This window comes from Papilio xuthus, unplaced genomic scaffold, assembly GCF_000836235.2.
Source record: "Papilio xuthus unplaced genomic scaffold, Pxut_1.1 DF825946.1, whole genome shotgun sequence".
Taxonomy (NCBI): Eukaryota; Metazoa; Arthropoda; class Insecta; order Lepidoptera; family Papilionidae; genus Papilio; species Papilio xuthus.
Window position 1 is genome coordinate 5,205,349 of NW_013532703.1, and position 12,895 is coordinate 5,218,243.

The following is a 12,895-nucleotide window of genomic DNA, read 5'->3' on the forward strand; positions in this document are numbered from 1 at the left end:
CACGGTCATCATATTGTTTGTTTATTAATAATGGAGTGTCATATCTAACACAATATAACATTAAAGTCACGTATAATATTATAATATTCTTTGATTTATAGTTTTCTATAGTTAATTACCAATGATTTGTTATCGCAATATTATTGTCCAAAGATAAATACGGATACCTAATCTAAAACCGATAAACGATGCTGCGTTAATCTTCTATGAGTTTCTGATCATGTTAAAATCCCTTACTACAAAACATTTAACAGTGGTAGAGTCCGCTTTAACATCGTACTAATTGGCGCGGCTCGCCCGTTAAAATACCACGACCACACAGAAGACAGGCGTGAAGCAATTCCGCGTTTCGTCTGGTGAGCGTGCGTCCCGGAGGCCTAATTTAGTCCTCTTTCCCTTCCCACCCTTTTTCTTATAAGGAAAGGATGGGAAATAGAATTGGACTTTCCGGATGAGAGGATACATGGACGGGGAAAATATTTTCTTTCTGTGCATCCTCTCCTCCGTTGATTAAAGGTAGGCAACGCATATGTAATTCTGTATGTCTATGGGCAACGGTCACTTCGCTATTTCAGGTGGCTGCTCGCTCGTTTGCCACTTTATGATATAAAAAAACATTAAATTAGAAATTTCTAAACTTTTTACTCATAGATTTGTAAAGCCTTTACTTCCTATATCTACTTAGCAAATCTTCACAAAGTCTTTCTTGGATCCTTGGACCTTCACCTGAACCAATTTGTCTATCACTGGTTTCTATAACAACAAAAGAATAAAGCTGCCGTCCATTCGCGTGGAATTAAAGCAACTTAATCAGTAGCCTATGCGTTCTAAACTATGTTCTACATCTATGCCAAATTTCAGCAATATATGTTTAGCCGTTCCGTAGATACGCTTTAACAAACCTAAACATTCGCATTTCTAACATAAGTAAGATATATTTTAAAATAAGTCATTAGAATCTAGATTAGACAACAAAACAATTTGTATCAAGCAATAATGTTATTGTCCAGACAAATAAGGGAGTGAACGTGCGAGCTAATAATGCCTTAGCCTTAATAACATTCCTAAGGCAAAAGGCCTCGATTGTAACAATACGAGGACAAAGTAATATTATACTGTAATTAAGGAATTCATGGCTTCAAAAGCAGGAACTCAAAACTTCGAATCCGCTTCGACCACACATGTCGTTAATGCGATCCGTATTTTTTTAATTAGATAGTGTTAGGAAGAAAATCCGAAAATGAGACTGTGTATTGACTCAACTAGCTTTACTAAATGTCGACGTTTATGTCCCCTCACTATTCATTCTGACACTGGACTTTGTAACGAAAGCGCGTCATTCGCGTCAAAGGATTCCAACTAAAAATAGATAAAGCCTTTATTCTATAACAACAATAAATACACTTTTATTATAACAAAATAAAATTTATTTATTAATGTATGAACAGTTTATTATCCAGCATCCAGTTGCGTGTGAGTTTGTCCTTCGATATGGGCCTCCCTAGTTTCTTCCATACCTCTCTATCTTGCGATAATCTTCGTCATCCTTTTCGTGAGTCATGTTTCCTAACTTTTATCGTCATCTTTGCCTTTTCATTTTGCTTTTTTTCACTTAGTAGATAAATAGCATGGTTCGGTATATCACAAAATATATTTTAACTCGTGTCTTTAGTGTTAATTATATCCACAAGCAATACGTAAAAGACATCTGAATATTTTCTTTTTACTCACATAGTTAATTAGTTTCAAACATATGAATAACGCAATTGAAAAGCTTACGTTGCTGTTGATTTTAAAGCGACATCGTAAAATTTATTCCACGTACAATGTAATAATTGTATAGATGAATGAGAAACGCCTTTTCGGTCAACGATCGCGCCTTGTTTGTAATGTAAGGAATCATGTGTTTACGCTGACATTACCGTACCGCAAATTTATACTAAATTTAATTAGCTGTCGCCCGCAACTTCGTCCATGCCATATTAAAAAATAGTACTGAACTGTAAAATATTATAGTAGTACTCTACTCTTAGACGTACTGAATATCGATATAAAATTTCATAAAAATCGGTCAAGCCTTTTGCGAGAACTATAGTAACTAACATTTACACTAGAATTTTACATATAAAATTTGTTTATTAACGTAGCTACATGACATAACATAGCAAGGTAGTCGCAATATTAACTACCAAATCTAAACTAAAACTCTCCGATAATTAGAAAATTAATTGATGTCAGCTTTACTAAAATATACTTTTAATAAGTAACGTGGCTTTTAGTATAATTGTGTAGAATAAATGTTTAAACTCGTAAAGAGTTTGAAACGGAAAATTCCAATTTCCAGTAAGTCGTGTTTGTTATGTTTTTGCGAAGTATTTTTAAGAACATTAAACTATCGTAGATGGTATGGATTGTTGAAATTGTCGCGATATATTTGCCAAGCTATTACTTATCTTAGTGCATTGTGTTAGGTAACAATCTTTGCTTTACATTTATTACTGTAACGTCCGCGTCTTGGTCGGTTATTGACGGAGCAATGTTTGCTGTTCGCTTAGCGGCCCTCCATTGCCAACTCGACTTGTTTATCTTTGCTAAGTGCTCACTAAGTATGCTACGTATATACAGTTAAAGTACTATGGTTATTTTTTATTAATGGTGGACAGGATGTGCTTTTTTTGTCGATTTAAATAATGAGCTATTTAAGTTGATAAAAAATTTCGTCGCAAAACAATAAGGATGCTAAACACGAATAGTTCTCATTTTACAGAGGTACTTTGATCTGTACTAAGCCCCAAAGCAAATATAGAGTTTAATTTTTTTTGTAGAATGTTTTGAATGGGAAGAAAAGTAGGTGGCGCTAGCGGCAAGAGTGGGCTGTCTGTCATCTGTTAAATTTGACGTAATTCGTTGCTATGATTACAGTGAAGAGAATGCTTTGTTTCTTACTAATATTATAAATGCGAATGTTTGGATGGATGGATAGATGTTTGTATAAAGATATCTCCGGAACGGCTACATGAATCTCGCTGAAATTTGACATACATATAGAATATAGTCTGGAAGAACACGGATACTAATTAAGTTTCTTTATAATTCCGCGTTGACGGAGTCGCGGGCAACAGCTAGTTAAAAAAAAGTGCTTTTATATCTGTGGCATATACGCTACTTCCAATCTTCATTATGCAAACATCTATATGGTAATTATTCTTCTCATTAATATTTAACAATAGATAATAAAGTGTAATAACAACAATTGGCTTAATAAAACATTTTATTTGTAGACGGTAAAAACCTGTTTATAAGAAATTTCGTCACAATCGCCATTGATGTTACGAATATATTTTTGTAATAGAGTTCAATGCAAACATAACTTGCATACAAAAGTACGTTTTCCTTGTCAATTTTATTTCGTAACATCGACGTATGAATCACGTATCGAACGTGACCGGCGAGATGGTCACACTGTGACTTACCGTCTTGAATAATGTTATGTTATATTTTTTAATTAACGTATTTAAATACGTTAAGTATGTTTTAGAACCCCGTAAAAGAATTGAAAATTTACATTAATGGAAACAATACTACGAATACGAGTATGTCAACGGCAACTATTATCATGAAATGAATTTTGCTCAGTGTTTATTCACAGGATAATAAAATGTTTCGATTCGCGCGCATTTCTTTGCATGTCAAAGTTGTGTTTTTCGCTTCAAGTTCAATGTCAATAATTTGTTATGTTTTTTCTACGTTTATAAAAGTTCTTTTAGTTGTGAATAGGAAGAGGAAGACTACTAGGTGTAATGCAAAATTATGAATGATATTATTTGTTCGCGAATTATGACCGAAACTGCGAATTACAAACAGATCATAACGCTATGTTTTTTTTTTACCATTTATCCGGCTGTACACCGGCGACGAAATTAGCACTGACGTGCAAAATGAACAATAGTGATTTATCTGACGTACAGACGAGGTTATATTTGTAATCATAGAACTGTTAAATATTCAGTTTAAAACAATTACCAAACTTAGCAAAACAAATATACTTTTGTTATTACTAAACGCGGAATCGCCTGTTTTTTTAATGTTGATTCTTATTCTAATATACTAAAGACCTTATTCGTCTCTTACAGCGAATCGAAAATCATTTTCTTGTATACATCTTATACTAATATAAAAAGTTTGGATGAATGGATAGATGAATGTTTGTTTGAAGATATCTCCGGTATGGGTGAACGGATTTTGATGTATTTTGGCACACATGAAGAACAAAATCTGGAAGTACATATAGCCTATTTATTATGTTTTTTTTTTCAATTTCCGGCCAGCTAGAGGCAACACATATATCGTACAATGCTTCACCACAGAAGCGGATGTCTTGCGGCACATTTTCAAAACGTAATGATTGTATTTCTACATTTTACTAGTTATTTTATCCATAAACAGCGAAGTAAGCGTAGCCTGCAGTCTTAATATAGACAAGGCAATATTTCCGAATTAAAACATTTCCCAAAATCTTTATTAATTTCAATATTTTGTATAAATATGGATGAGTATTATGGCGTTATTATTAAAACGTACCCGGTGTCAGACTGTTTTCATAAATAGATTTTGGCACATTTACTATGCAATGTTAACCTTCAATACAGAGATATATTTTAAAATTGTGTAGTTACTACAATAGGCACATATTGTAAATAATGTTTAACTCAGTTTAATTTTTTTATTTGCTTTTTAAATGTGCAGTTGAAAAGTTTATTTTTGTCCTTTTATATCTCGGTGTTTTATTTTTAAAAGTAAAACTATTTAATAGTTTTAAAAGGTTCATGGATTTATGTTGATTACTTCTCATGTAAGTACCGCGTTTGCGTTTGAGTTTTTCAAAAGGTTTTAACATATTTAAATTTTCTCTTGTGTTTCTTTAGATTGTGTTTGTTAATTTATTCAATAACGGATGAAATTAAGATTATTTCAAATGTAAGAAAATATAAGTATGGATCAATACGATTTTAATTCAAATAGTTTAAGAATAGTTATAGTAAATTCTTTACACAATTATTTTTCTCGTGTCAATTTTCTTTAACTATTTTTTTTCTGTAGGTTTACTTTTAAATTCTGCATTTTAAATGTACTTGTGGTAGATGTAGTGATAATTATTAAATTATTTTAGTACTTAAAATGTATATAATGGCCAGATAATCTTATTTCTTTTAATATAATTTATCTCTCAAATAAATACAATATCTTAAATGAATAAAATTTATAATAACTTCTTTCATAACTTGATTTTTTTATTAATAAAATAATTTCAAAGTTACCCGTCTGAAGGTTATACACACTATGGAGTTTTTTTTGTTACTTTTTCTGCGTATAGCAAAGCTTCAATTTGTTCAGTCAAATTGTATTTGTGTAGAAAAAACTGAGAACTGACTTTAATTGACAATAACAATGTTGCCACACACGAAAATTTTAAGTGAACAGTCTTCCTGTTCTGTCAAAAATGTACAGACTTAATGCAACGGATTAAAAAAGACGTTCTTTGGTTACAAATCGATTGAAAGTTTTATAAGAACGGGAAATAATTTTCCTTTATTCATCATCTAAATTGCGAGTTGTGTTTTTTTTTAAACTATTTTTTTTTGCAGATAGTACATATTGACAATGGTTGCTCGTCCGCCGTCACCAGTGGGCGCTTTGATTCCGCGGTTCTTCGCAGGACGCCATGTTCTTATCACGGGCGCCACTGGATTCATGGGCAAGGTAAGGAAAACAGATATTTTACCAAATTATTTAAACCATCAGCTATAATTAGCTAATTCTAAATCTATTATTTCTCGAATTACTGACATATTTTTAGGAACAAAATCGACATTGATTCGGTGTAACGGCGCAACACTAGTCTTATTAAAATATCATAGCTTATGTCCCCTCACTAATTATTCTGACACTCGGCAAAAAAGCGCGCCAAACGATTATAACGAATTTTGTCTAAAAGTTGAGTCAGATGTCATTTTAAAGTTTAATAAACTTTTATGTATTTTTTTAAGTCTGTTTATTTTGCTCTTTTTCCCAGATCAAGAAATAATTAGAGGTTTTTAATACAAAAGAGTTGATATGAAAATATATTTTTGTTAGTATGTCAATATCAATGAAAACCTTTGTGTGAAAAAAACCACAGATTGTCTTTGGTCTATAAATAAGAATGAAATAATAATAACAATATAATTCTGATAAATAATTTAGAAGATATCACGATCATAAACATGAATTCGCTCGTCGGACGCGGTAATTTTTGCAAGTTTTTTAATAACTTAATAGACGGGCCATTAACGGGAAGGGTACTATGACAGACAGATATGGAATATACATATGGAAATCGAAGATCGAAAAACACATGTAGATGGCAAGATTCGAAACTGAATTTTTCAAGTCAAGTGCTTAAACTCTGAGCCACAGATCTAGTGTATTTGAGATCTTATTATTGATATAATTTGAAATTTTAAAATCCATGCAATTCTTAGTAGGTATTTTTAGACATTATTAGTTACAATCCTTTGGCTCGAATGACGTGTTTTCATTACAAAGTCAAGTGTCAGAATGATTAGTGAGGGGACATAAACGTCGACATTTTAGTAAGGCTAGTGTTGCGCCAGTACACCGACACAGTCGGATTTTCTTCCTAATAGCATATGGAAATTAAATTACCATACCAAGATCAAGGTATCTCGTTGACTTTTGTCAGTATTAAGTACTTATTTTTCCCTTGAAAATCGATGGTGAACATTAATCATGTCAAAAGGCTATCATATTAATAGTTTTCCACTTTATACCAGTTTCCTTTTATTTATATAAAAGGAAATAATAAAGTATGCCTATATAATATATTACATACGATTATATTAAAGTTAATATTACACAAGGTCAATAAGATAATTTACGACCGATAAACAGTTCCGGTTTACCGCCTTTCAACATTTTAACAATGTTACGTTGTACCTTCGAGAACTTACTATTCTTAAAACTGTTAAGGTGATGCCACACGATAGGATACTTATTACAGCTTGTAACTATATGTAATCCTCTTCCAGTAAAACATACCTATGTATATTCAAACCTGTGTTAAACATTCGTAAGAAAATTAAATAAATTAAAGTAAATGTCGGCTTAACGCACACTTAGTTTAGTTTTAAACTTAAACTTTCGAAAATAGCCTGTAATAAGCTACAAATAAGTCCAAACGTTTTTAATATTTTGTAGAGAAAGGGGGCAAACGAGCAGCGGATCGCCGAACATTAATTGATCCGACGCGCATGGCAACACCAGAGATATACCTGAATAATTTAAATGTTTAATAATTAACAATTTATTTATTGTTTTAGGTGCTAGTAGAGAGGTTACTGTCGACATGTCCTGATATAGGTTGCTTATATCTTCTGTTAAGACCGAAGAAGGAGGTCGCACCAGAAAAGCGTCTCCAACAGTTAAAACAGTCGCAGGTTGGTCAACTTAATAATTTTATGCTATTCTGTTTCTAAAATTTATCTGTATTAGGCCGTGAATTCCATTAGTCCATTTCTTTATAACTGTATTTTAATTCTTAGGTGTTTGACGTGATACGCCAAACTAATCCTGCACAACTGGATAAGCTGCGAGTGATCCCGGGAGACGTATCAGAACCCGGCCTAGGGTTGCCACAATCTGCTCTTCAAATTCTAAACGAGGTATATTGTCCTTTAAGCTTATATTAACTTATTTAATAAATATATTTACGCGTTTGAATAGTCTAAATAACAAAGAAATATTTAAAATAATTTTGCAATACAATGAACATACGTGGTAATGTGTTTCGTTATGTAACAAAAATGAAGTTTGTAACGATTTTTGTCTTACAAAATATGTTTAGCAAGCTACAATTTGATGTTCTATTCCCAGGTTTCTATAGTCTACCATTCTGCTGCGACTCTAAGATTTGACGAGCCCCTGCCGATGGCTGTGCGACAAAATGTTCTATCAGCGATACGCATGATGGAACTCTGTGATCAATTGCCAAATATTGAGGTTATTTTTTTTTATATTTAATGGTATATCAAAATTATTGATAATTAGCAACACAAAATTTTACAGTCTCCGTCTGTATGATCTGCGTTTATTTCTAGTTCTGACAACTTTGTAATTTTACTATTAAAAAAAAACTCATTAAAAAACAATTCATCACACGATCTTTTACATTTAAAATATCTTGACATAAAATTAATGCGCATAAATTTAGCACATTTTAAGATATAAGTGACTCAATGACATGTGATCCGTGGTAAAAAAAATGTATTTGATTAAAAAAAAACAATTTTTTATATTATTACTACTCAAATATTGATTTTCCGCACCAAACTAGCACGGTGTTATTTTCCATCGCTTGTCTATAAAAAACTTAAGCTCTGCTTTATATATAAAAGATAAAATCTTAAATACTGCAATATAAATTATGCGTTACACTTGGAAGTTTATATTATTTCTTGGAGTCAGGCCAAATTAAACTTAAAAAACTTTAAACTTTTTAAATTTAGAATTCAAAACATTTTTACCTATCTATTATAATTTTAAAACAGCTTGTTTTTTATAATAATAAATAAACATTGCTTAAGTAAGTTTAAGTACTACTTAATAACACGCTTGCTTCAAACACAAGCGGCCATAAAGTTTGAATCTTATGTTACTATTACTTGATTTCAGGCGTTCATGCACGTATCTACTGCATATAGTAATTCAGAGAATTCGCACGTGGGAGAAAAAGTGTACGAGCCGCCTGCGCAGCTGCACCATCTCTTATCGCTGCTAGAAGTTATGCCTCCGCGTCTATTGGCAACCATTACTCCTCAGTAAGTAGTCTGTTTATTACAGCCTTGCCTCAAACAACCCTGCATGCCGCATCTATTACTAAGACCCCCAAACGTTTTCTATCTGACTTATATTTGGCTGGTTATATTTGCTCTTTAATTGTGAACTTTGTTTATTGCCGAGTCTTCCGTGGATCTCAGGGGGTTCACCTTGATAATTAACAGTAAAGTTTAATATCCCATACTTATATTGATCTTTTTTTAATAACTTTTCGTGAGCCATTACAAAGAACTTATATAAAAACGGCTAAAACAATCACACGACGGGTCGCGTTCGCGAAATAATACCAGTCCCACTCACTCTGATGAAGGGCCCCTGATGGGTTCGAAACTAATCGGTGCCGCCACCGGACCATGCGTGAATGTTTAGCCGTTTTTATATCAGTTTAATGTAACTTATTTTTACTATATTAGAAGTAAATATTTAACAATAATAATGTTATCTTTATTATTTTAGATATATATCCCCAAAGACCAACACGTACACGTTTACAAAGGCCATGGCGGAGGAGGCAGTGAGGCTGCATGGCACACAGCGGTATCCCACCGCGATATTCCGACCTACTATAGGTAATAGAGCACTGCCTTCTATATCAAATTTAAATTATAAAGTAGTTTTTACCAATCTAAATAAAAATCGCAATAAAACGATAAAGATTCAACGATTTATTTAATTTTGTTAAAGACTTTCCATCGTCTTAAATAAAGGCACTTAACTGCCTACAGAAAATTTAAATAAATTGTTGGGTAAGAAATTTTCTTAAGAATTATTTTGTTCAATGGTTGATTCTTTGAAGATATGTTCGTAATACGATTACATTTTTTTTTTTGGTTTGTCAGTGGTATCCTCGCTACAGCATCCCTTCCCCGGATGGATCGAGAACCTGAACGGTCCGAGTGGCATCATAGCGGCGGCGGGCAAAGGTCTCCTACACGTGTTCACGGTGAAGGAATCCGCGCGCGCAGACATGCTGCCAGTTGACATCGCCATAGACACGCTTATCGCCGCGACATGGGAAACTGCCATAGACAAGTCAGTTATATTTTTTATAATAAATGTAACCAAACATCTGCTCGCTAAAAAAACAACGTCCTGTAATTTATCACGGGTTTTTATGGTCGCCTTTCTGCCTCCGTCCATTCTGAAAACAGACTTAATTGCAAGTTAGTAGCGTGATTATGCATTTTAATTAATATTGATGAATCCATAGTGTCGCAGCCCTAGTGGAACTATTCAGGAACATATCAGCGAGACTTCCCCACACAACTAAACTTCTAGTACTAATTCTACTCGGCAATATACCTAAATAAGTGTTCCTTACACAGATCAAAAGACATACGAGTGTACAATTGCAGTACACAAGAGAATCCAACAACATGGGGACATTTCGAGAAGGCCATGCGCATGTATATTCGAGAGTACCCAATGAACAGCGTCATTTGGTATCCATCAGGAACTGGAGTTGAGAATAGGTACTTATTATTTTATTAATAAACTAGCTATCGCCCACGACTCCGTCCGCGTGCAATGAAAAAATACTTAATTAGTTCCCGGCAATTATTCGAATTTTTCACACCTTTTAAACCTTTCCTAGACGAACGAACATTTTAAAACCAAGATAAGATAAATCCGTTCAGCCGTTCTCGAATTTTAGTGAAACTGTGTTTTTTCAAAGTATGTTCTATAAGTAGGTATGCTAAAATTGCTGGAGATCCATTCAGCCGTTCTGGAGGTACCTTCAAACAAGCATCCATCTATCCATCTAAACTTTTGCATTTATAATATTAGTAAGATAAATTACCATGTGGTACATATTACCAAGTGTAGTAATAAAAAGCTAATTTCAGATACGCGCAGAAGATTTTGGAATTTTGTTTACAAACTTTGCCACTGCATGCCGCGGAATATATACTACGCAGTGTCGGAATGAAGCCACAGTAAGTCTCCAACATAACCTAAAACCTAACCTAATTGTTTTGAACACTAACAATTCACCTAAAACGATATACATTACTTCTTTTAGATTGAACCTCATCACAGCGTCTCAGAAAATGAGCGCAATGAATGGTGTCCTTGGCTTCTTCGCCCTCAACGAATGGGATTTTGACACACACAACGTACAGAAACTGCGCTCTCGCTTGTCATTAGAGGATCGACGCATATACAACGTGGATCCTAATTCCATCAAGTCAGTACTGAACGTAATTTAAAAAAAAAACATCAAATTATTATTTTAATGCACATTTCGCAACACGACAGAGAAGAAAGATACAACATACCTAGAAAAAGAGAGACAGAAGCTTTTTCTCAGAACTCTGAATATTTTGAATATGTTTAAACGTACTCTGTCCCTTTCTATTGTCCTAAAAGGAAAGGGTTTCGATGTTTCTCGCGGACGTATTTTAATATATTTTTTCTTATAGCTGGCAAGAACTCTACAGAAATTTCGTCAAAGGCACGAGGCGATACCTTTTGAAAGAAAAAGACCAAGACATAGAAAAGGCAAAGCGACATATGCAGAAGTAAGTTTGGTTTTGTCATTTGACTTTCCCTACCAATATCTTTCTAATATTATAAATGCGAATGTTTAGATGGATGGATGGATGTTTGTTTAAAGATATCGTCTACATGGATCATGCTGAAATTTCTTGTAGATGTAGAACATATCCTGGTAGAACACATAGGCTACTAATTAAGTTTTTTATAATTCCGCGCGGACGGAGTCGCGGGCTACAGCTAGTGTTATGATAATTATTTACTTGGATTTTTTCCTTATTCATTAAAAATTATATCAATTATGTTTCTTTTTCAGGATGTATTATCTCCACAAAGGTGCAATTATGTTCACGATACTTCTGGTCTTCCGACTGATGCTGCAGAACAGATACATGCGAGACCTGGTTTATGGAATTCTCAGGCTATTGATGTACATTGTCAGTACCACATACTCCCGAGTTACTGCACAAGTGTAGGCTAAGTTAGTTTACCATAATAGCTTTAGAACTGTATGCAGTTTTCCAAACTAATTCGACTTTTATAAGTCAAATCGATTTTCTGAATGTCCGTTTACGAAATAATTCAATGAACACTACAATTATTTGAAGAAATTTGCAATTCGAATCGCGGTAAACAAACATTTTTCAAAGTCAATTATTGAAATTTAATATGGCTCCATTTCTGAATCTCTTATAAAATATCTGAAGAAAATTTTTGGTTATGCTTAGCAATTGACAATTTTAAACTTAATATATTATGTGATAGATAATATTAAGGATAGACCCTAATAAATAAATATTTTAATTAGTATGAGTTATCAAAAAAAAATTAAAAATATGAACAGATTCAAAACTATACTAATGACTCTCTATCCGTAGGTATTGAGAACAAAATCCCTGTTTAAAAACATAATGTTATCTCTGTTTTTTCAAAGATGTTGACAGGGATGACGATATTTTTTATTCAGTGATTTTAGTATCGCAAACCCCCACTCCCATAATATTTTTTTTTCTTGGCTTTCACACAAAGTATATTTAGCCACTGACAAGTAGCTGACAAGCTATAATTAAAATTATAAATTAAATTGTGTCAATTAAAAAGAAAGTGAATTTATTTGTTTTTTTTGGGTCTATCACTGTAAATATACGGTTTTTACGTGGTTTAAAAGAAGTGATAGTATTTGTATAGTAGAATTAAGCATAATCTATACATCTATATATTTTAAATAATATTATAGTGTTTTAAAGTTTATGTATTTAAAGTTAGAAAGAATTACTTTCGATGCCTTTTTTTTTGTAAGTCGAATAATTTTGTTTACTTCATTTAGTTACTATCGTTATTTATTTTTTTATGTATACTTCGTCACTTATATTTTTATTATTTTATGTGATTTTAAGGTAATATTAAAATTATTTTTACTTATTTAAAATTGTATATAGAGTTAACACATAGCACGTAGATGTTCGTAATAAGATAGAGTATTTATAATATTCTAATTGCATTG

General features: G+C 32.7%; 1 protein-coding gene across 2 annotated transcripts in view; it reads left to right on the plus strand.

The window, feature by feature from the left end:
• Window positions 1-12,584, plus strand: part of LOC106123994 (fatty acyl-CoA reductase 1) — an 18,765-nt gene extending 6,181 nt beyond the window's left edge. The window contains exons 1-13 of one of the 2 annotated variants that reach the window (XM_013320428.1): window positions 4,835-4,852; window positions 5,646-5,760; window positions 7,380-7,496; window positions 7,602-7,721; window positions 7,933-8,058; window positions 8,731-8,876; window positions 9,352-9,464; window positions 9,735-9,927; window positions 10,221-10,367; window positions 10,743-10,832; window positions 10,919-11,083; window positions 11,319-11,417; window positions 11,708-12,584. In XM_013320428.1, coding sequence (XP_013175882.1) covers window positions 5,662-5,760; window positions 7,380-7,496; window positions 7,602-7,721; window positions 7,933-8,058; window positions 8,731-8,876; window positions 9,352-9,464; window positions 9,735-9,927; window positions 10,221-10,367; window positions 10,743-10,832; window positions 10,919-11,083; window positions 11,319-11,417; window positions 11,708-11,867 — 1,575 coding nt within the window. In that variant the 5' untranslated portion in view covers window positions 4,835-4,852; window positions 5,646-5,661 and the 3' untranslated portion in view covers window positions 11,868-12,584. Of the gene's footprint in view, window positions 1-4,834; window positions 4,853-5,645; window positions 5,761-7,379; window positions 7,497-7,601; window positions 7,722-7,932; window positions 8,059-8,730; window positions 8,877-9,351; window positions 9,465-9,734; window positions 9,928-10,220; window positions 10,368-10,742; window positions 10,833-10,918; window positions 11,084-11,318; window positions 11,418-11,707 lie in introns of those variants that run through there. The other variant, XM_013320427.1, reaches the window with a different exon arrangement.
• Window positions 12,585-12,895: the final 311 nt, after the last annotated feature.